At 43.4% G+C, this 23,486-nt stretch overlaps 1 protein-coding gene across 4 annotated transcripts; it reads left to right on the top strand.

Moving 5' to 3' along the window:
• Nucleotides 1–1,398: 1,398 nt before the first annotated feature.
• Nucleotides 1,399–23,108, top strand: LOC124049157 (epidermal growth factor-like protein 7). Of its 4 annotated transcripts, XM_046290218.1 has the most exons (9): nt 1,399–1,609; nt 12,444–12,706; nt 13,661–13,786; nt 17,696–17,808; nt 17,887–17,982; nt 18,276–18,476; nt 21,056–21,132; nt 22,156–22,318; nt 22,468–23,107. In XM_046290218.1, exons 2-9 carry the CDS (start codon nt 12,627–12,629, stop codon nt 22,485–22,487), a joined length of 876 nt encoding a protein of 291 aa, XP_046146174.1. In that variant the 5' UTR covers nt 1,399–1,609; nt 12,444–12,626; the 3' UTR covers nt 22,488–23,107. The 4 variants fall into 4 exon arrangements, with proteins under 4 accessions (XP_046146174.1, XP_046226489.1, XP_046146172.1 ...); XM_046370533.1 differs by having other exon boundaries at nt 17,696–17,982; nt 22,468–23,108; XM_046290216.1 differs by lacking the exon at nt 1,399–1,609 and adding an exon at nt 2,661–3,024 and having other exon boundaries at nt 17,696–17,982; nt 22,468–23,108.
• The last annotated feature ends 378 nt before the right edge of the window (nt 23,109–23,486 follow it).

Genomic DNA, 23,486 nt, shown 5'->3' with positions numbered 1-23,486 from the left:
TCGATCCTGCACCAGAGTACAGGCCTCGGTGTAACGCTCATTCCTTCAACAATAAACACGAATCCGACCATCACCCTTGGCGAGACAAAACCGCGACTCGTCAGTGAAGAGCACTTTTTGCCGGTCCTGTCTGGTCCAGCGACGGTGGGTTTGTGCCCATAGGCGACGTTGTTGCCGGTGATGTCTGGTGAGGACCTGCCTTACAACAGGCCTACTAGCCCTCAGTCCAGCCTCTCTCAGCCTATTGCAGACAGTCTGGAAACTGATGGAGGGATGAAAAGCCAACTGACATTTACTCCTGAGGTGCTGACTTGCTGCACCCTCGACAACTACTGTGGTTATTATTTGACCATGCTGGTCATTTATGAACATTTGAACATATAATATACATTTACATTTACATTTAAGTCATTTAGCAGACGCTCTTATCCAGAGCGACTTACAAATTGGTGCATTCACCTTATGACATCCAGTGGAACAGTCACTTTACAATAGTGCATCTAAATCTTAAAGGGGGGGTGAGAGGGAATACTTATCCTATCCTAGGTATTCCTTAAAGAGGTGGGGTTTCAGGTGTCTCCGGAAGGTGGTGATTGACTCCGCTGTCCTGAGGGGTGGCCAGTCCTCTCCACCCGGCACAGCCAGAAGAGGACTGGCCACCCCTCATAGCCTGGTTCCTCTCTAGGTTTCTTCCTATGTTTTGGCCTTTTTCTAGGGAGTTTTTCCTAGCCACCGTGCTTCTACACCTGCATTGCTTGCTTTTTGGGGTTTTAGGCTGGGTTTCTGTACAGCACTTTGAGATATCAGCTGATGTAAGAAGGGATATATAAATCAATTTGATTTGATATGCAACCCTAAACAGGAGGGGTCTCTATTTACAGTAATAATGTATGCTGATTAAGCCTACGCTGTAATGGTGCAATGTAATGAAATCTTTTGTGGGTTAAAATCTGAAGGCCTACAGTACAGTCCAGGGTTGGGATCAATTCAAATTGAAGGCAGTCAATTCAGGAAGTACTGAAATGCCAATGACTTCTCAATAAACTGAAAAGTAGAAGCTATTTATTTGATTTGTTTTTCAATGTTTTTTTATGTCAATCACTTCCTAAGTGACTGCTTTTAATTCGAATTAACCCCATCTCTGACAATAGTCAGAGCAAGAAGCTTTTTCTTGTCCCCTTCAAACTCTGACCGCAGACTATAGGCCTAATGGGGGCAGAGAATGCTTTAAAAGGTAATTGACAAAGAGGTTCAAGCAGGATGGAGTGTTTGTGCAGTAGAACGGTTTTATCAGCGTGAAACACTCACAGGAATTCCGGTTTGGGATTGTCCATCCAATTCCTGCGTTCCACAGGAAGCTCTGGATAAAAAGCAACTGAAAAACGCCCAAAGGCATTTCATTTCTCTCCATTCGGTTCACGGGGAGCATCTAAACATTAAGCGTTGAGGTTTAATTCTAAGGAAAAAAAACACTAGGGACGAGCTAAAAATAAATTGCAACGATGGAAGAGTCCACTAAACTGGCTGTCAAGTGGTCGGAGTTGGTTCCCATGGCAGCATCGGCTCTGCGTGCGCGAGCCGCACCACCACATGACCTCATACTGAGGGGGTAAGAAGAGTTGTTTTCGTTTATCTTAACTCATAATTTTGTTAACTTTTGGAGAAAATTTAGTAAAGTATTTACTATACTTATGTAAGATGTTTTAATTGTGTTGACGAAACAACGGTGGCTATTGAGCCCTCTTCTAGGCCTACTGCCAGTATTAAAAATGACACTCATTTTTATATTAGACATGCATAGCCTAACCTTACTTACAACTCAAATGTGACAAATCATTGTCACGTCATTGGGACCCGTTTCGATCAAGCCACAGCCGACCACGACCAAGGGCGCGAAACGGAATAGCTTTATGATATGCTATGAGCATTTATGGACCTGTCTAAATGGAAATGACCTTTTCGTCGTGGGTGTGGCACGGGGTTGGAGGGGATGTAGCCTATACTTGAGAAAGTAGCTTGAGACATTGGGATACGATAGGCCTTCATGGTATTAATTGAATGCGCTCCCAAGCATTGTGCTAGTCAACTCATTGCAAAAATATATATTTATTAACGTCTGAGAATGTGGTATGCTACAACAACAATTAGCCTACATTTAACAATATATTTATAAAGGTGGCATATTTCAACTAAATGTATCACATTTGATGAGAAAATTCCCACTAGGTATTGCTTGAATCAACGTGATTCAACCTAATGAAATTATTGTAACGACCCTGGGTTTATAAGCGCGGAAATCGACTCTGCAGCACGTATATGCTTTTGCGGCGCAGTCGATAGCGCCCCGGACCTCGGGCTAGAAGGTCGAGGAATCGAGACCTGCTCCCTGCTGTTTCATAACATTATGTTGAAACAACCTGAATTAGACGTTGAATTGAGGTCTCTGCCCAGTTGGTTGTCATTTTCCTTGGTAGGCCTAGGCTATCAATAGCTCTGCTGGAAATGGACAACAAAATATGAATGTGGGTGATGCTATTTTTAGGACCTGTTACAGGCTACAGTAGCCTGTATTTTCAAAAGACGCCAAAACCATATTATCCTTCTCCAATGCAACTCCAGGTTCATTCGCTCTTGGCCACGATAGCACTTGTAATAAATAGCCTACAAATAAATTCAAGTGAAATCTCTTTGTAGTAACGCAACGCGGGGAGTCCCCCTCGACCCGTCGCGGTTGCGAGATACCCAGCTGGCTCGAGCCGGAGGGGGTGCTGCCGCGGGTACCCCCCATGCGCACTTTGACAGTTAGTAGGTTTGTAGGCTACTCACGGAGACGGAACCTGCATCTGGACTGGCAGAGAGATATTACTACAAGGCTATAACACAAGACGACTCAAAGGGAAACGCTCACTAGGCTACTAAACTAGCATAGCGAGTGGATTTGACCGAGGTTTTCCGTTTTGCTAGACATTTCACATTCTGGACAAGGGAACAGTGCGTTGCTACTTAGCTGCACATGGAACAGTTGTAAGTTTAAAAGCGAAAACGAGTATCACTTAATTTCACTAAATTACAAGGAGCACATTGGAATTACTATATCAGACTTGTAAGTTGCACGTTTTCATTCCATTTCAGCCCATTACGCACATTAATTATATAGCCAATGCGTAAGATCCGCTCACTTTTACTTTTGATAGGACCATATCAATGATATCATTTCTATAGGCTAAGCTTGTTATACTTTGACTATTATTAATATCGGTAACTTTTGCATTATGTTGTAGGCTACTGAGAATAAGTGGGTATACGTGTATATGCGTGCGTATGTGTATGCGAAAGTGAGATAGAAAGAAGAGCAAGAGCATCTCTGGCTCAGAGGCAAGTTTGCGGTGTGTGATCTAATGATGAAAGTATTGTAAAACACTGCCGTCTGTTGGCCACTGTAAGAAATGTGTCGCATGTGCCAACTGCTTAATTCTATAATGATGCATTGACTAGACCAGTGTTGCCCTAGCACTTAACAGCTGATTCAAGTAACCAACTTTACTAGGGCAAAAAACAAAACGTGCACCCAGGGTTGACCCCAGGACCGACTTTGGAAAACCCTGGACTAGACCAGGGCAATGAGGGCATGTTCCATCCACTGAGTGTTGGGATAGCTGTTGTTTACTTTGAATACCAAGCTCATTAGCATCAATAACAATATTTTAAGATCTCAACTAGATCAATATTTACCTGATTTCACAGCCTCGTCTCATAGACTAGATGTAACGTAAATCCTAGACACTCAAATTAGTAAAATATGTTAGATTTCGTAAGGTTACATAAAACAGATGGTTACTTAAGGCGAAAACGAAATTAGGGTGGATGGTCAGGGTGGATGGGTGGGCGTATAACGCAAATGTCTAACCACCTAGAGATTGTGAGTTCGAGTCTCATCACGGACAACTTTAGCATTTTAGCTAATTAGCACCTTTCTCTATACTTAGCATGTTAGCTAACCCTTCCCCAGTGGTGGAAAAAGTACCTAATTGTCATACTTGAGTACAAGTAAAGATACCTTAACAGACAATGACTCAAGTAAAAGTGAAAGTCACCCAGAAAAATACTACTTGTGTAGAAGTCTAAAAGTATTTGATTTTACATATACTTAAGTATCACAAGTAAAAGTATAAATCATTTCAAATTCCTTGTATTAGGCAAACCAGATGGCACGATTTATTTACATTTTTAATTTTGGATAGTCAGGGGCACACTCCAATGAGTCTGCAAAATCATAGGCAATAGGGATATTCTCTTGATAAGTACGTGAATTGCACCATTTTCCTGTCCTGTCAAGCATTCCAAATCAAACTAGTACTTTTGGGTGTCAGGGTAAATGTATGGAGTAAAAAGTACATTATTTTCTTCAGGAATGTAATGAAGTAAAAGTTGTCAAAAATGTAAATAGTATAGTACAGATACCCAAAAAAATGACTTAAGTAATACTTTAAATTATTTTTACTGGAGTACTTTACAACATTGCACTTCCACTTTTTAGCTAACCATTTCACTTTTTAGATAACCCTTCCCCTAACCTTAACCTGTTTAGCTAACCCTTCCCCTAAACCCTTTAGCCTAACTCCTAAATTTAACCCTAACCCCTAGCCTAGATTACATTCGCCAACTAGCTAATGTTAGCAACCTAGCTAGATTCGTAACATATCAAACGTTTTGAAAATTCGTAACATATAATACAAATTGTAATTCGGAACATTTCATATGAAATGGCCGATGGACAGCCACAAATTAATACAGACCACATGAAACGTAATATATCACATTAAATGGAGAGGCTTGAATTTACATACAGAATAATACAAAATACTCTGAGTCCAGGTTGGAGTTCAGAGGATTTGAGCAATTAACCCATTTATCGGTCCAGGTGAAGCTGTTCAGTTTTGTTTTGTGTGGCCAGGTCTGATTTGAGTACTGTGTTCTCGGCTGGGGAGAGTTGTGGTTAGATCGTTCTACGTGTGAACTGAAGATGAACTCAGTGTGAACTGTGTGTGTTTTAGGGCTCCATGCAGTCAGGGAAGATACACAGCATGTCTCAGTCAATGGCATTGGTTTATGATTCTGCCAGTGTCAAATCCCCACCTCATGCACTCTCACAGATCCCCAGGGGTATGACATAATTAGGTAAGGTAAGGTTAGGTAAATCCATTCAGGAAGACAGAGGTGTGTGCTCTTCATCTTATAACCCATACACTTTATCTGAACATGGAAACGGCAGTGACTTTTGACCTACCCTTATCCTGCCCACTCTTCCCATTTTTATATTTGAGTAATTTAGCAGACACTCTTATCCAGAGCAACTTACAGTAGTGAGTGCATACATTTTTCATTTATTTTCCCCTGTACTGGTACTGAGAATTGAACCCACAACCCTGGTGTTTTTTACATATCCCAACTCCGAAAGGGGAGTGGGGTCATGGCCAGGGTCTGCTAATATCAACAGCAACCCTGGAGCAATTAGGGTTTAGAGCCTTGTTCAAGGGCACATGGACAGATTTTTCACCATGTCGGCTCGGGGATTCGAACTATCAACCTTTCAGTTACTGGCCCAATACTCTAAACTAGGGGTGGGCAACTCCAGTCCTCGAGGGCCTGATTGGTGTCACACTTTTTCTCAATCCCTAGCAAACACAGCTGATTAATCAAATTGCATTCTAAACTGAGGATCATGATTAGGTGATTATTGGAGTCAGGTGTGTTAGCTGGGGCTGGGGAAAAACTGTGACACCAATCAGGCCCTCAAGGACTGGAACTGCCCACCCCTGCTCTAAACGCTAGGCTACCTGCCTTCCCCTACCATCCCCTCTCTCTTTCCACAGGGGAGGAACCCTCAGACACAGATGTACTAGTCTCTTCCCCCACCCAACCCACCGTCCATAACCCCTCCTTGGGCCCGACCTTGGTAACCCCCCGACAGGCATGTTGTGTTGTCAGCTGATCCCACTGTCTGAAGCCATTAGGGAGATATCCTCCATACAGGGATTCACAGAGCCTCACTCCTCAGATTTACACTTAGACAGATAGACAGCCCCCAGCCACTATCATCGTCGGTCTGTCGGTCAGCATGGACCTCTGCCTAGGTGGGCTCACCTGGGACACAGCAAAGAGAAGGGGGGTGGAAGGGGGGCACTGAGATATTGGAGTATGGGGTAAAGGGAAAAATGTTTTTATGGGTCTTTATTGCCTAAAAGTCTTTCCTATATGGTGCTTTATCACCTGTGGAGGTGAGTGTCTTTTGTGCAGGGAGAGTGAACCCAGGCATTGGCTGCTTGGCTTAATATGTTTCTATTAGAGAGGATAATGTCTGTAGAAATATATTGTATGTAACCAGCAAGGTTGTAGGTTCAATTACGTGTTGATATCATCCACCTATATCTCAGCCAGAGGTTGTTACATGTACTATATATTCCCTGTGGGAGTATGACTCCGACTATTGGCAGCAGTAGCCAGTCTCACAACCTTACATTTAACTACAATCTAATCATCGGCAACACAGCTGCTGGCTATGATGTTCTCAAACCACACTAGACACTTTGTCAGGAAGCAAGGCTGTGATAGCTGCACACCTTAAGGTCTTTTTTGATACTTAAAATTTGCACTTGATCTACTCTAAAGATAAGAGCAGACTGGAGCTATGCTGTACTGTACTATTGCTGTGGCGATTTGTGAATGAATCCAAGCTGTGTAAGGTTTGCGTGTTTGCTCTCTGGGTGTAGAGCCAATAGAGGATCTGAGAGACATGCACGCTGTCAGCCAGGGCTTAGCGGCACCTCCAGCCTAACTCTGTCTATGTCCCAAATGGCACCCTGTTACCTATGTAGTGTATTCTTTTGACCAGGGCTCATGGGGCTCTGGTCAAAACTAAAGTATGGTGACATTTACAACGCAGACTAACTCTTTGTTCCCTATCAGGCTAGCCGCTAGCCCAAGGCTAAGAGCAACCACCCAGGGTAACATTAGTGTTATGCTATTGACTACAACAAGAACCAAGGCCCTGGCCTATATAGGATCAACTCCAGGTCTGCTACTCTATCCCAAATGGCACCCTATTCCCTATATAGTGAGTCCTATGAGCCCTGGTAAAAAAGTAGTGCATTATATAGGGAATAGGGTGCCATTTGGGATGTATCCCAGGTTAACTGTAGTGCCATCTTGGAGGCTAAATCAAAATCCAGAGCCAGAGTTCCCCCAGCTCTTCTGAAGGTTAACCAAACTCCTGCTATAGTTCTCCATCAATCTAACAGAGTGGAACGGGAGGTAGGAAGAGATTATGGGACAGAGCTGGAGGTAGACCTATCTTCACTTTATGTTCTGAGAGACGGGCAAGTTCACCCTGGCCTCACACAGGATCTGTCTCTCTGTGTGTGTGTATGTACATGCGTGTCATGTGTATGCATGTGTGTGTGTGTCGCCTTGGTATCTGTGTGTGTGTGGGTCAATAGACAATATAACAGAGCTATAATAATGTCCAGGGTTTTAGGGTGGATCTGGGGTTCAGATAAAACCACTAAACCAGCTATACGGTCTCTTAGTGCCTCATCATCCAGACCGCCCTGTTGGCTCCATGGCTGTCCCAAATGGCACCCTATTCTCTACATAGTACACTACTATTGACCAGAACCCTATCTGCCCTGGTCAAAAGTAATGCACTATATAGGAAATAGGGTGGCATTTGGGGAACACCGCATGATGCCACCTTTCTCCCTGGGGCCTGGCTGTGGTGGGGAGTGATGGGTTAACAGCCCTCTAATGACAGGTCATCATCCACGGGCCGTAGGGGTGCAGTGTCGGAGGAGTCCACAGGATGTTGGTTAGCCGGGAACATTAACCCAGCAGAGAGAGTATGGTGAATGTTTACACCCATGCACACACACAACCTACCGCTCAGAGCACCCGACAAACAATCTAGCTCAGACACTCAGCATGAAGCACAAACATGGCTCAAATCATCTTTACAGTCAGTGGCAAACAGTGTTCTGAGTGGAGGGGGTACAGTAACCACCAACGTGCTAAATCTGGTTACTGCACCCCCTTACTGCTGCTACCTGTTGTTTGAACTCATTCACTTTTACGACAGCCATGTTTAAAATCACCCACCAGGGAAGCACAATCAAATCTATTTTAAACAACTCATAAAATCGGGGGATCGTTATATAAATAAATGGGTTGATTACGTTAAGCTTTTCAAGATGAAGGGCTCTGCCGTTCATACAAAGAGCTGTGGTAGGGAAACTGGAGTCACGTAACAAACGAAAGAGAAAGTACATAGCTATATATTATGAATACAGTGAAAATATGACCTGTGTGAATTAGGGTTAAATATTTTCCCTGTATTTTTACAAATGTTTCATCCCGAGAATAAATCACTTTTCTCCTGGGTAACCCGCTATTTCTCGCAAAAACCGGAAAGGTCATTCAAAAGCATGATAAAACATAAATAAACCTATGTCTGGAAGCCCAAATGATTGTGCTGTTATCCAATACATACATTGTGGCAAAAAAGTATTTTGTCAGCCACCAATCTCACGATACATGGCCCCATTCATTCTTTCCTTTACACGGATCAGTTGTCCTGGTCCCTTTGCAGACAAACAGCCCCAAAGCATGATGTTTCCACCCCCATGCTTCACAGTAGGTATGGTGTTCTTTGGATGCAACTCAGCATTCTTTGTCCTCCAAACACAACGAGTTGAGTTTTTACCAAAAAGTTCTATTTTGGTTTCATCTGACCATATGACATTCTCCCAATCTTCTTCTGGATCATCCAAATGCTCTCTAGCAAACTTCAGACGGGCCTGGACATGTACTGGCTTAAGCAGGTGGACACGTCTGGCACTGCAGGATTTGAGTCCCTGGCGGCGTAGTGTGTTACTGATGGTAGGCTTTGTTACTTTGGTCCCAGCTCTCTGCAGGTCATTCACTAGGTCCCCCCCGTGTGGTTCTGGGATTTCTGCTCACTGTTCTTGTGATCATTTTGACCCCACGGGGTGAGATCTTGCGTGGAGCCCCAGATCGAGAGAGATTAGCAATGGTCTTGTATGTCTTCCATTTCCTAATAATTGCTCCCACAGTTGATTTCTTCATACCAAGCTGCTTACCTATTGCAGATGTATTTTCCACCATAATTTGCAAATAAATTCATAAAAAATCCTACAATGTGATTTTCTGGATTTTTTTTTTTCATTTTGTCTGTCATAGTTGAAGTGTACCTATGATGAAAATTACAGGCCTCGCTCATCTTTTTAAGTGGGAGAACTTGCACAATTGGTGGCTGACTAAATACTTTTTTGCCCCACTGTCTATGCGCTCTTGGGTAAATAAATTAAACTAGCTCCCTACTCCAGATGCCTACTGGATAACTTATTTGAATTACTTTTAATCTTTTTAATGAATTTATCTTATTAACACTTTGTTCTTAGCTAGCTATTTGTGTAGGTAGCTTTCAAGTAAAAGCAATGAGTAGGCTTATTTATTTGAGTGTGGACTATATTACTGTGTGGTGCAAATAAATCAATAAATAATAAGTACTGGATTATATGACTGGAATTACACTCATTGTTCAATCCATGATAAAGCAGGGAGAGAACATGCGATTCTGTTGTAGCACATGCGGCCTAAAAAGTTACAATTATAGGCTAGCAAAATGGATTTGAGTTTTGAAGCATAATAAGGCCTATTTGTATAATTAGTAGGCTGACGCATACATACCATATCAGAATATTTCCCCTAATGTTATTAGCCTACTTCCTCTTTCTCTCTCTGTTGTTGCTTCATTCCTTCCTCGCTTTCAACAGTTAAATTAAATATGTTTTGTTGTCCTCATCTTCATCATTCTAATGACATCCTTGAATAATATAGGACTAGAATTAGATGCAGAAAGCTTTCACTTCTCTTCAGGAACATTGAATGGTTATGGGTCTGAATAAATAACTGCTATAGCCTATCGCCATTGCCTGTTCACTCTTCTTTCAAACTACCCGTGAGTTGTTCTATTGGCTGCTGTATTTATCATTCAGCAAACAAGAGCTTCCATCCCTTGTCGAATAGTCTATTGGTATAAAAAATGATGTCCATGATGATGAGATGATAGGTCTACATGCATTGTGAACTATGCTCCATACTGAGATGGGCTGTCTATCCCCATCCTGAGCGTTGATGAATACTTTCCGAAGGCACTGTATAATTTAACAGTTCACTTTTCACGCCATGCTGTTCATATAAATCATTTATTATAATTCGCTGGTTTGTCATCATTATTTATCCTGGGAAAAGGAAGTGGTTTTGGGCAGTAAATCTCGGGAACCGGGTTCCCGCCATTCAACCCTAGTGTAAATGTTGAGTCATTTGCTGTGAAGTGAAATTAATGTCAGTGTTGGTATGTTAATCACTGGCACATTTCTTATTATACAGGGGGAGTCGTACTGAGTCTCTGACTTTAATTCTCTCTTTCTGTGTGTGTCCACCTCTACCCCATTCCATTAAAACATTTTAGTTCCAGGATTCAATCCGATCGTCCCTTTTTGGCTATGCACCATTTAAAGGTGATGTTACCGCAGTCGCAGAGATGGCATTCAAATGAAACGCTGCAGATGTTGGCTCAATCAGAAATGTCAACTGCGCAACAACGTGGATCTTCCGGATTGAATCCTGGCCTTATTTTAGTAACAGAGCTACACTCTCCACTGCAGATTCAACCTCATCATTGTATTAAAACTAGAGGTCGACCGATAATGATTTTTCAACGCAGATACCGATTATTGGAGGACCAAAAAAAGCCGATACCGATTAATCGGCCAATTTTTGTTGTTGTTTTTTGTTGTTGTAATAATGACAATTACAACAATACTGAATGAACACTTATTTTAACTTAATATAATACATCAATAAAATCAATTTATCCTCAAGTAAATAATGAAACATGTTCAATTTGGTTTAAATAATGCAAAAACAAAGTGTTGGAGAAGAAAGTAAAAGTGCAATATGTGCTATGTAAGAAAGCTAATGTTTCAGTTCCTTGCTCAGAACATGAGAACATATGAAAGCTGGTGGTTCCTTTTAACATGAATCTTCAATATTCCCAGGTAAGAAGTTTTAGGTTGTAGTTATTATAGCAATTATAGGAATATTTCCCTCTATACCATTTGTATTTCATTAACCTTTGACTATTGGATGTTCTTATAGGCACTTTGGTATTGCCAGTGAAACAGTATAGCTTCCCTCCCTCTAGTTAGCACGCGCTAACTAGCTAGCAATTTCACTTCGGTTACACCTGCCTCATCTCGGGAGTTGATAGGCTTGAATAAACAGCGCAATGCTTGATGCACAACAAAGAGCTGCTGGCAAAACGCACGAAAGTGCTGTTTGAATGAATGTTTACGAGCCTGCTTCTGCCTACCACCGCTCAGTCAGATACTTGTATACTCAGTCAGATTATATGTAACGCAGGACACGCTAGATAATATCTTGTAATATCATCAACCATGTGTAGTTAACTAGTGATTACGATTGATTGTTTTTTACAAGATAAGTTTAATGCTAGCTAGCAACTTACCTTGGCTTACTGCATTCGCGTAACATGCAGACTCCTTGTGGAGTGCAACGAGAGAGAGGCAGGTTGTTATTGCGTTGGACTAGTTAACTGTACGGTTGCAAGATTGGATCCCCCGAGCTGACAAGGTGAAAATCTGTCGTTCTGCCCCTGAACATGGCAGTTAACCTACCGTTCCTAGGCCGTCATTGAAAATAAGAATGTGTTCTTAACTGACTTTCCTAGTTAAATAAAGGTATACAAAATAAATGGCAAAAAAATTGCCGCCCAAAAATACCGATTTCCAATTGTGATGAAAACTTGAAATCGGCCCTAATTAATCGGCCATTCCGATTAAAAAAATATATATATATTTTACCTTTATTTTACTAGGCAAGATTAATCGGTCGACCACTAATTAAAACAGTATGTACATCATCTGTTTTAACTTAAAGTATTACATAACCCATTGCTCTTCACTCCAGAACTTGATTTGAGGTTCAAGTCAAGCAGTAAGTATGTTTTCTGGTGTGGGAACTGATATTTGGAGTGTTGTTTGGAGATGGATTCTGTTTGAGTGTTTATAAATGGGGGTAACACTTAAGCCTTCCACATCAGCTATGAGAGTGGAGAAGTAAGCTAGTACTCCCTCTGATGTGAGAACTCAGTGAACTTCTTTCTATCATGGTTTCTCTAAAAGGTTAGATGTTGATATGACTGACTGGGATTCAAACCCGGATCGTCTGTGCATCATAAGTGGAGTGGAAACGTCAAGTGGAAATGCATGAAAAGAGTGAACAGAAGTTACTCTTCACTTTCTGAACCCAAACTTCTGTGTTTGTCCCTCTCTGTGTACCTACAGGTAGTTGGCATCCTCCTCCTAGAAGTCTAAAACAAGGCTCTTAACATCAGAGAGAGAGACACAGCCACAGCCCTTCTCCCCTTCCCCTCATCCTCCTTTCTTCTCCCATTGGACAGAGAGAGAGAGAGAGAGAGAGAGAGAGAGAGGGAAAGAGCGAGTGAAAGTGAAAAAGAAAAGGGAGACATGTACCAAACACTCCTCCTCTCCTCCTCGCTCTTCATCCTCCATGTGACGGCCACTCCACAGTTCCACGGTCACCACGGGTAACAGCTCCCTCATTCCATTTCTTGTGTTTGTTATTGGTCGTCACCCATTATTGGTCCCTGTGATAGCTCGGTTACATGGGCCTCTAGCTTCAGTTACACACCAATCATTTATGGAGTTAATTGGGGGCTATATATTTAGAATGGTTATTTGCTTCACTTTGCATTCTCACCCTGAGTAAATGTATACTGATAGTCCAGATAACAGTTAAACATTTACGACGGTGACATGTTGTATTAGACCTATGCCAACTCTATGAAGATGCAGGTTCTTTGAGATCTCAGTTGATTTGGCCAGAGAAGAAAACAAACTACAACCCTTACAAAAGATCAAAGGGTGATGAAAGGTTAGAGGTGACTCTCAACTCAAGACAGGTTCAGTGGCGATAACATTGGCCAGTCAGCATCAATTACATGTCAGTTAACTGCCACTGACACAGAGACCTCGAGGTCACGTCATCAACTGAGGGTTAAAATGCTTGAGGGACTGATTAGTTCTCAGACTTGTTAAGAGAGACCACCACAGCAGGTTTTAAACCCAGTCTCAAACTGTCCCCTGACACGGCACATTCTATATGTGAATGCTTCAGAGGTAATCAAGAGTAAGTGGTGTAATTTCACATTTTAAACCATTACGATTCCTGTCAGTAATTTCACTTCCAACATTAAGCAAATTGTTTATTTGACGATAAAGAATTGTGATTATGTTGAATTTCATGACATGGAGCTGTTAAACCTAACACAGTGACAGACTGATGACAGCAGAGACAGTCCTAATTTAATATAATATATGCCATTTAGCAGATGCTTTTAACAGACAAGCATGCATTACTTTTTTACATATGGGTGGTCCCAGGAATCGGACCCACAGTTCTCATATGTTCCAAAGAATACCTCACTAGTCTCTACCTGTGTGAGTGATCTCACCTGTGTGTTCCTATGTGTGTGTTGCAGGAGGAGGGTGTGTGGCAGAGATATTCATCACAGCAGTGTCATCACGACGACCGAGTCGTTCGTCCAGCCCGTTCACAAACCTTACATCGCCCTATGTCAGGGACACCGCCTCTGTAGCACCTACAAGTAAGTGACACAGCCATGACTCTCATGACCACTACTGTTGCTATCACTGTCAATATCTCTATCACTGTCAATATCGCAATCGCTGTCAATATTTATATCGCTATAACTGTCAATATTTCTATCGCTGTCAATATCTCTATCGTTATCAATATCACTATCATTGTCACTATCACTGTCAATATCGCTATCACTGTCAATATCACTACCAATATCTCTCTATCACTGTCAACATCGCGATCACTGTCAATATCGCGATCGCTGGCAATATTTCTATCGCTATAACTATCAATATTTCTATCGCTGTCAATATTTCTATCGTTGTCAATATCTCTATCGTTATCAATATCACTATCATTGTCACTATCACTGTCAATATCGCTATCACGGTCAATATCACTACCAATATCTCTCTATCACTGTCAATATTGCGATCACTGTCAATATTTCTATCGCTGTCAATATTTCTACCACTGTCCTCTATCATTATCAATATCACTATCATTGTCAATATCACTATCGCAGTCAATATCTCTATCGCAGTCAATATCTCTATCGCAGTCAATATCTCTATTGCTATCACTGTCAATGTCTCTATTGCTATCACTGTCAATATCTCTATCGCTGTCAATATCTCTATTGCTATCACTGTCAATATCACTACCAATATCTCTATCGCTATCACTGTCAATGTCTCTATCACTGTCAATATCTCTATCGCTGTCAATATCTCTATTGCTATCACTGTCAATATCTCTATCGCTGTCAATATCTCTATCGCTGTCAATATCTCTATTGCTATCACTGTCAATATCGCTATCGCAGTCAATATCTCTATCGCTATCACTGTCAAAATCGCTATCGCAGTCAATATCTCTATCGCTATCACTGTCAATATCGCTATCGCAATCAATATCTCTATCGCTATCGCTATCGCAGTCAATATCTCTATCGTTATCAATATCACTATCATTGTCTCTGTCACTATCACTGTCAATATCGCAGTCAATATCTCTATCACTGTCAATATCTCTATCACTGTCGATATCGCTGTCAATATCTCTATCACTGTCAATATCTCTATCAATATCGATCTCACTGTCAATATCTCTCACTGTCAATATCTCTATCACTGTCAATATCTCTATCACTGTCGATATCGCTGTCAATATCGCTATCACTGTCTATATCACTACCAATATCTCGCTATCACGGTCGATATCACTACCAATATCTCTCTATCACTGTCTATATCACTACCAATATCTCTCTATCACTGTCTATATCACTACCAATATCTCTCTATCATTGTCAATATCACTACCAATATCTCTCTATCACTGTCTATATCACTACCAATATCTCTCTATCACTGTCTATATCACTACCAATATTTTTCTATCACTGTAAATATCTCTATCTCTGTCAATATCTCTATAACTGTCAATGTTTCTTTCACTGTCAATATTGATATAGCTTTCAATATCTCTATCGCTTTCACTGTCAATATTGCTATCACTGTCAATATCTCTATTGCTATCACTGTCAATATCTCTATCGCTGTCAATATCACTACCAATATCTCTATCGCTATCACTGTCAATGTCTCTATCACTGTCAATATCTCTATTGCTATCACTGTCAATATCTCTATCGCTGTCAATATCACTACCAATATCTCTATCACTATCACTGTCAATGTCTCTATCACTGTCAATATCTCTATTGCTATCACTGTCAATATCTCTATCGCTGTCAATATCACTACCAATATCTCTATCGCTATCACTGTCAATATCTCTATCGCTGTCAATATCTCTATCGCTATCACTGTCAATATCTCTATCGCTGTCAATATCTCTATTGCTATCACTGTCAATATCTCTATTGCTATCTCTGTCAATATCTCTATTGCTATCACTGTTAATATTGCTATCGCTAGCAGACTTAGTCATGCGACTTTGTTTTTTTGTGTATGTATGGGAATCGAACCCGCCATCATCTACCAACTGAGCTACAGAGAACCACATATTTAGCATTGTCTATACAGTCTGACCTCAGCCAACATCAGGCAATACATTCATCTCTGACACAGAAGATGTTAAGGGGAATTTATACATTGTTCTACAGTGTTTATTTGTTAGCAGGGCTACACTCTAAAGAAGGTAGACAGCTCCGCATATGTTTTGACAGAGGAGTCTTATCCCTCCAGGTGAAGACCTGCCGCTGTCCTCGCTGCCGCTGTCCTCGCTACCGCTGTCCTCGCTGCCGCTGTCCTCGCTACCACTGTCCTCGCTGCCGCTGTCCTTGCTGCCGCTGTCCTCGCTGCCGCTGTCCTCGCTGCCGCTGTCCTCGCTACCACTGTCCTCGCTACCACTGTCCTCTCTGCCGCTGTCCTTGCTACCGCTGTCCTCGCTACCACTGTCCTCTCTGCCGCTGTCCTCGCTACCACTGTCCTCGCTACCACTGTCCTCTCTGCCGCTGTCCTCGCTGCCGCTGTCCTCGCTGCCGCTGTCCTCGCTACCGCTGTCCTCGCTGCCGCTGTCCTCGCTACCACTGTCCTCGCTGCCGCTGTCCTCGCTGCCGCTGTCCTCGCTACCACTGTCCTCTCTGCCGCTGTCCTCGCTACCACTGTCCTCGCTACCACTGTCCTCTCTGCCGCTGTCCTCGCTGCCGCTGTCCTCGCTGCCGCTGTCCTCGCTACCGCTGTCCTCGCTGCCGCTGTCCTCGCTGCCGCTGTCCTCGCTACCGCTGTCCTCGCTGCCGCTGTCCTCGCTGCCGCTGTCGCTACCGCTGTCCTCTCTGCCGCTGTCCTCGCTACCACTGTCCTCGCTACCACTGTCCTCGCCACTGTCCTCTCTGCCGCTGTCCTCGCTGCCACTGTCCTCGCTACCACTGTCCTCTCTGCCGCTGTCCTCTCTGCCGCTGTCCTCGCTGCCGCTGTCCTCGCTACCACTGTCCTCGCTACCGCTGTCCTCGCTGCCGCTGTCCTCGCTACCACTGTCCTCGCTGCCGCTGTCCTCGCTGCCGCTGTCCTCGCTGCCGCTGTCCTCGCTACCGCTGTCCTCGCTGCTGCTGTCCTCGCTACCACTGTCCTCGCTGCCGCTGTCCTCGCTACCGCTGTCCTCTCTGTTGTATCGCTTTCTCTGTTCATCTCTCTCTCTCGCCTCCATGTCTCTCTCGCGCTTTCCCTCTTTCTCTCCCCCTTTGTCTCTCTCTGGCTCACCCCCCCCCCTCTCTCTCTCTAAGTCTCTCTTTCATATCATACTCATACACAGAAGTGGGTCATGGCGGTACATATTTTGGTGGAATATAAATATCAAGCAATTTGTGTAACTACGGGAAATGAACAGCCAGCCCACAGAGACCACTGCTGTGTTTATCTTGGACAACCTCTCCCTCTGTGCTTACGCACTCTTTCATTCTTTCTCTCTCTCTCTCTCGCTCTCTCTCTCCGCAGCAGCAGACTGCTCCCAGCCGACAACCATAATCATAAACTTTTCTTCCCACTATGAGACTGATGTTATTGATGAATTTGTGAGACATCTTTTGTGAGGCTATTTTTCTCTTTCCTGCTCTCTTTCCCTTTTTCTCTCTGAGGACAATGCCAGGAAACATTTCAGCAGATTTCAGTGAAACAGCAGAACCCAGAACTGGCTTGGTGTCAACCTCACCCCCTGCCATCCTGTCCACATCCTCCCCCTCTTGTCACACACACTTGGTAACCATTGGTCCATGGTCCAGCCTAATATACCTGTGTGTCCATGTCTGCTGACAAGGGGAAAACTCTAGGAGCTCTGCACGCACACAGTGGTTCTCAGAATCATCACTCAAACCTATTTAAGTGGCTCTGTGTGGGCAGTAAAGACCTTGTCTGACCTAGCTGTAACTTTCTGTTGTGTGTTTCTCCAGGACAGTGTACAGGGTGGCGTACCGTCAGGTGACCAGAGCAGTGCCAGTCTCACACTCTTACCCAGAATGCTGCCCGGGTTGGCGACGACTCCACTCACACAACTGTAACCAAGGTAATAGGGGTTTACACTCTCCTAACATCCCGTATGTGTGCGTGTTAATTTTTGATTATTTCTCTCTGTCCTCTCCAGCGGTGTGTGGCCAGTCCTGTGTGAACAGAGGAACATGTTTAAGACCCAACCACTGCGCCTGTCCTCTGGGATGGATGGGTCGTCACTGCCAAACAGGTACACACACACACGCTCTTGCACGTACACACAGTATTGTACAGCTAACCTTGTGGATAGCTGTACAATTCAGTCCCATTCAAAATCCTATTTTCGCTAAGCCTGTACTCTTACCTTTATAACCTTAAACCTAACCCTAGTTCTTAACCCTAAAACTTTCCTTAGTTCTGACCCTAAAACTTACCCTAATTCTTAACCCTAAAACTTACCCTAGCTCCTAACCCTAACCCTTAACGTAATTCTAACCCTAACAATATCAGTGACACCCAGTCTCTCCTCCCTCTCTCTGTCAGATGTGGATGAGTGCCGTGAGCAGCAGCCCTGTTCTCATCAGTGTGTGAACATGGCAGGCAGCTACCACTGTGTGTGTAAAGAGGGCTACAGGCTGGCAGGAGACACACACTCCTGTGAGAACCTTCCTCCTCCTCCAGCCTCTTCCACCCACCCCAGTCAAGAAGCAGCAAACGATCACAGACCCCCCTCCAGTGATACAGGTACACCTCCACCATTATCTTTATCTGCAGACATGATAATCAATCGTGTGTGTGTGTGTGTGTGTGTGTTTCAGCAAAGCCTCCAATGGGAGTGAAGAAGAGGACAGACAGGACCACAGCCAGGCTCTTGGTCCATTATTACTTTTGGTACGCGCTATGCCAAACTCTACTCGTACCGTGAGTAATAATGCACTGAGACTGGTGCACACTGCAAAGTGGACCGCATGCAGTCAACAACCAACAAGGTGTGGTGGTGTATGTTATGACCAGATGGACCACACTGATAACCAGTATAAACAACGATTGATAGACCAACTGCGGTCAGCAACCAACAGTTTCTGGTCATGTACAGTATGGTACCTGATGAACCATGCTGATAACCACTGTTTGTACATCAGCTAGCTGTTTGATGCAGACCAGGGATGGGCAGCTTTGATGGGGGTGGGGCCCACAAAAAATTGGAACTCATCATGAGGGGCCGCAGTGGCTCGTGGGTCACGTTTCATACCCACACATGCAGTCAGAGCCAGCCCTAGGCTTTTGGGGCCAGGGGCCCTAAGCTAAATGTTGTTATACTATTCTAACTATCCACAGGTGGGGGGCTGTTGCCCATCCCTGATGTAGACCTTTCTTCCCCATCTTTAACATAGGAAAACTTTGTTCCATTCCAAAATGTTCCTTTAGTATGCAGTGAAACATCCTCCTCTCCCACACTTTCACACACTCAAGCTATTCTCTAAACTGCTGCATATCACTGAAGAAAAGGAAAAAAAACAGCTCCCATAGATGTGCTGTGTTTGGCGTAACTCAGCAACAGGCTAAAACAACCTCCCATGTCTAGAAGTGGCTGGATGGAACACTAAAAAAATTCCCATTTCTCTCAGACTGTTAGCCAGTAAACTGTAGTACGGTGAGCATACAGTACACACATAAAGAAAGACTAATCATTTCCTCTACCTTGTGTCTGTCTGTCTAGATAGAGATGAGATAAACAGGATAGATTGTCTTACACACTAAACTACACAAAGAGAGATGTGCAGGCTCAGTACAGTTCTGTTCTCCTGGCCAACAAAGTGCAAGGCCAGCAGGCTGCTGCAGCATTAACATCAGCAGCAGTATTGTCTTGGTTAATGGCCCTATTATATCCATGAACTGTTCATATCCAGGCTTAGGTATGATGTTGATGAAGATCACCAAGACAAACAAGGGAATAAATGCCCTGCTCAGACCTTAACAGCTCTCGTCTGAATCCCTCCATCTTTTTTCTTCCTTCTCGGTCTCTCTCTCTTCTTGGCCGGAACTTGCGCTCTCATTCCAGCTTCATCAACTTCATCTGCTGGGGGTCGCCTCCCTCCCTTCCACCCCCCCTCCCTTTCGACTCTTGTCCACATCTGGGAGAGATTGAGTTGTTCTCAGCCTTAGCTCCGTGGCTGACCGGGGGGAGACGTGGGATTTGTACCCAGCTCTGAGGCCATAGCTCTGGGGACCTGTCATGGTGAACAGGGGGACACTCAGTGGCTGGTTGGACTCAGGCCAACTTAGCTCACCCCTCCTTGTCTTATAACTGATACAGGACAACATGTTTAGCCATGATGGACTGTGTGTCTTATTCATAGTGCCCTCTCTTCCAGTTACATGGTGTGTGTGTGTCATTTCCTCATATCCTCTGCCCCTTTTGCAGTCTTAAGTTATGGATTTGTTACCGGCTTCACCCCTAGCACTGAATTCCCCAGCCAGCTTGTGGTTCTCTTCCCATTTGTTTCATAGCTCGGAGACTGAGGCCCCCTGTCTGCTTATGAATCACTCTGGAGCAGGATCGGAGTAAGATGCTGAAGTCATTATCTATCTCAAAGACATGTCACAAGTCTAAGCTTTAGATAGAATTGGAAGGATTAACCATCGCACTCTCTCCAACCCGTTCCACTCTAAAAATTGTCAAAGACTCCAGCCACCGTATTCATAGACTGTTCTCTATGCTACCGCACGGCAAGAGGTACCGGAACGCCAGGTCGAGGTCCAAAAGGCTTCTCAACAGCTTCTACCCCCAAGCCATAAGACCCCTGAACAGCTAATAAAAGGGCTACCCAGACCCCTCTTTTATGCTGCTGCTACTCTCTGTTTATAATCTATGCATAGTCACTTCAACTATACCTACATGTACATATTACCTCGATATAGCCTGGCTTGTTATTTTACTGCTGCTGTTTAATTTTTTAAACTTTTATTTTAAATTTTGTACTTATCTATTTTTTATCTAACACTTATTTTTTCTTGAAACTTCTTAAAGCATTGTTGGTTAAGTGCTTGTAAGTAAGAATTTCACTGTAAGGTCGCACCTGTTGTATTCCGTGCATAATATTTGATTTGATCTGTCCCCAAAGCTTTGTAAACTAACCCTACTGGATCATATTCAGTAGGGTTCACTGTAGCAAAACGTTTTGCAACAGAAAATAAAAATCAGGTCAGGTAGTACCTCATAGTTTTCAAAACGTTTTCTCCCAATATACAACCCCATTGTGTAGATAGAGGGTGTCTTATATACTGGTGATCCACAGTGTGATTGTGTGTGTTGTCTTCAGGTGGAGGGTATGGGCTGACTGAGAACGTAACAGAGGAGGTCCAGAGCCTGAAGAACAGAGTAGAGCTGCTGGAGCAGGTACAACTGCACCCCCTGTTCTCTACCATCACCTGCACACACAGCTTTGTTTTGGGGAATTTTCAGGACTTTCTGGGGAGTAAAAATGTATTTCCATTCAAAATTATATTTTTCCTAACCCCAAACTCTAAACCTAACCTTAACCTCAAACCCTAAACCTAACCTTTACGCCAAAAATAGCATTTTAACAAATTCAGGACATTTAAAAATATATATATTATTTTTCTACCTTGTCAGAACATTCTAGTGACTTGTCAGAACATTCTGGTGACTTGTCTGTGGATTGTGGTCCTGATAAAGTAGGAAAACGTGTACACACACATTCACACTCACAAACAGGCGTACATACCCTCTCCCTTCCTATCCTTGTAAAGTCCCCCTTAAACCCTTACCAGTACCCCTCATCTCCCACCCACTCTGAGCCAGCGCCAGGCAGACACACGTTAGACTGTTACGCTGGTGTATTATCAAATACCACTCAAGATGTAATCATGAACTTTGTTAACCAACAGAGAACACAATCACTCACAAAACCCAGCATCCTTTGAAATGCCAGACTGTCATAGTGACCTTTTAAACGTCTTTTTAGTTTTTCATTAGAAGTCATGTCGTTAATGCTCGGTGGATTACAGTAAAAGTGAATGAGGAGATGCAGGCAGCTGAAATGGGAGGATCCGTATAATATAGCAGTACTTTCACATTACAGCGACCGCTGTGATGGCGAGACGGATTGTGTTGGGATTTGTTACCCATGTTGTTAGTCACATACACTACATATACTAAAGCCCCTCATCTTTTCTCCCTGCCAATGCCCTTCTCTCCCTCTCCCCTCACTCTTCCCTTCTCTCTCCTACCTCCCTCTTCCAAACCTCTCTCCTCTTTCTCCTGCCTCCCTCTTCCAAACCTCTCTCTTGCCTCCCTCTTCCAAACTTCTCCTCTCTCCCCATCTCCTCTCTCACCCATCTCTTTCCTCATCTCCTCTCTCTCTCCATCTCCTCTCTCCCTCCCTTTTCACCTCTCCAGAAGCTCCAGTTGGTCCTGGCCCCTTTCACCAGTCTGTTCCCCATGTCGCTGGACGAGGGCGTGTCTGAGAAAACCAGCTTCCTGTCCCACTCCTTCCAGCAGCTGGATCGCATCGACTCGCTCAGCGAACAGGTCGGCTTCCTCGAGGAACGCCTCGGAAGCTGTGAGTGGATAAAGACAAAGTTTCAAACTTTTTTTCATTGTACTCCTCTTGTTGGACAGGACAAAGTGGCCATATAATGGCTTGAAATGGATGTGAAGTGATTTGGTTGACTATGGATAGTAACATTGATTTGTCCTTTGTTGCTAAAGGTTCCTGCCAAGAGAATTAGAAACAACAGGACTGGGTCACCCTCACCAACCAGATATCTCCAGGCAAGTCTGAGTCCACAACACATTAGGAATGAATGCCCCAGCCCAGCGATATGGGAGGATGAGGATGAACATTAGCAAAACATAGGCCTACCTACTCCTGTTCCTATACCAGCCCAAAGGCTAACTCGAACACTAGCTCTATGATGGGCAACCCTGTCATGTGCTTTGTCAGTGACACATACAACCCTTTTAAGTGTCCCTTTCCTTCACTCCTAACAGCATAATTTCATGTCATTGCTGTATTACGGAGACATAGAAGAGCATATAGCATCACCACCTGTGATGGTTACAGGGGCCTCATTCTACCATTAGCACATTACCTGAGAGTCGAAGTTAAAACTGCCAATTTCACTCTGAAGTATCTGGTTTCCATGTTTTAGGTTCAGTCCACTGTCAGAGCCCCCATGGTGGGGTTCGCATGGACATCTATATTTATGTATTTAAGTTAGAATTCCTTGTGCTTATTTCATAGAGCTACAATAGTTAGTTTACTTCTTTTTTTTACCTTGTTTTGTAACTTTTTGTAATAAAATTGATTAAATCAAAAATGTCTGGGAGAGGATGTGTGTCTGCTCCACGTGGAAGAACTAGAGATCTCATTTGAACACTCAATGAACACATTACTAGTTGCCGATTTCAATTCTATGGAGAGTTAAGAAACAGTAATAAAGCTCTACAACAGCTCCTTAAGAAAAAAAGACATTATTTTCCAAAGAATTCATCAAACATGTTTAATCAATATTTCTGTGAAATCAAGAAATACTACATCGTCGATATTAACCAGATACTACAATGGGCTTCTATGTTGTCGTGTGTGTGTGTCTAGGCCACACAGACAGCTCAGCAGGATGTCATAAGACAAGACACCTTGGCCACAGCTCAATGCTTCATAGTCATCTAGAGCCAACAGATTACACTTGAATTGCATACTTGAATATTTATAAGATTTGTTCTTT

Source organism: Oncorhynchus gorbuscha, linkage group LG11 (genome assembly GCF_021184085.1).
Source record: "Oncorhynchus gorbuscha isolate QuinsamMale2020 ecotype Even-year linkage group LG11, OgorEven_v1.0, whole genome shotgun sequence".
NCBI lineage: Eukaryota > Metazoa > Chordata > Actinopteri > Salmoniformes > Salmonidae > Oncorhynchus > Oncorhynchus gorbuscha.
This window is presented reverse-complemented; position numbering and strand designations above follow the sequence as displayed.

Coding starts and splice junctions, on each gene's coding strand:
- LOC124049157 (XM_046370533.1), top strand. CDS start 12,627: ATGTACCAAACACTCCTCCTCTCCTCCTCGCTCTTCATCCTCCATGTG. Junction 18,477..21,055: donor ACCCCCCTCCAGTGATACAG/GTACACCTCCAC, acceptor TGTTGTCTTCAG/GTGGAGGGTATGGGCTGACT. Junction 22,319..22,467: donor CGAGGAACGCCTCGGAAGCT/GTGAGTGGATAA, acceptor TTGTTGCTAAAG/GTTCCTGCCAAGAGAATTAG.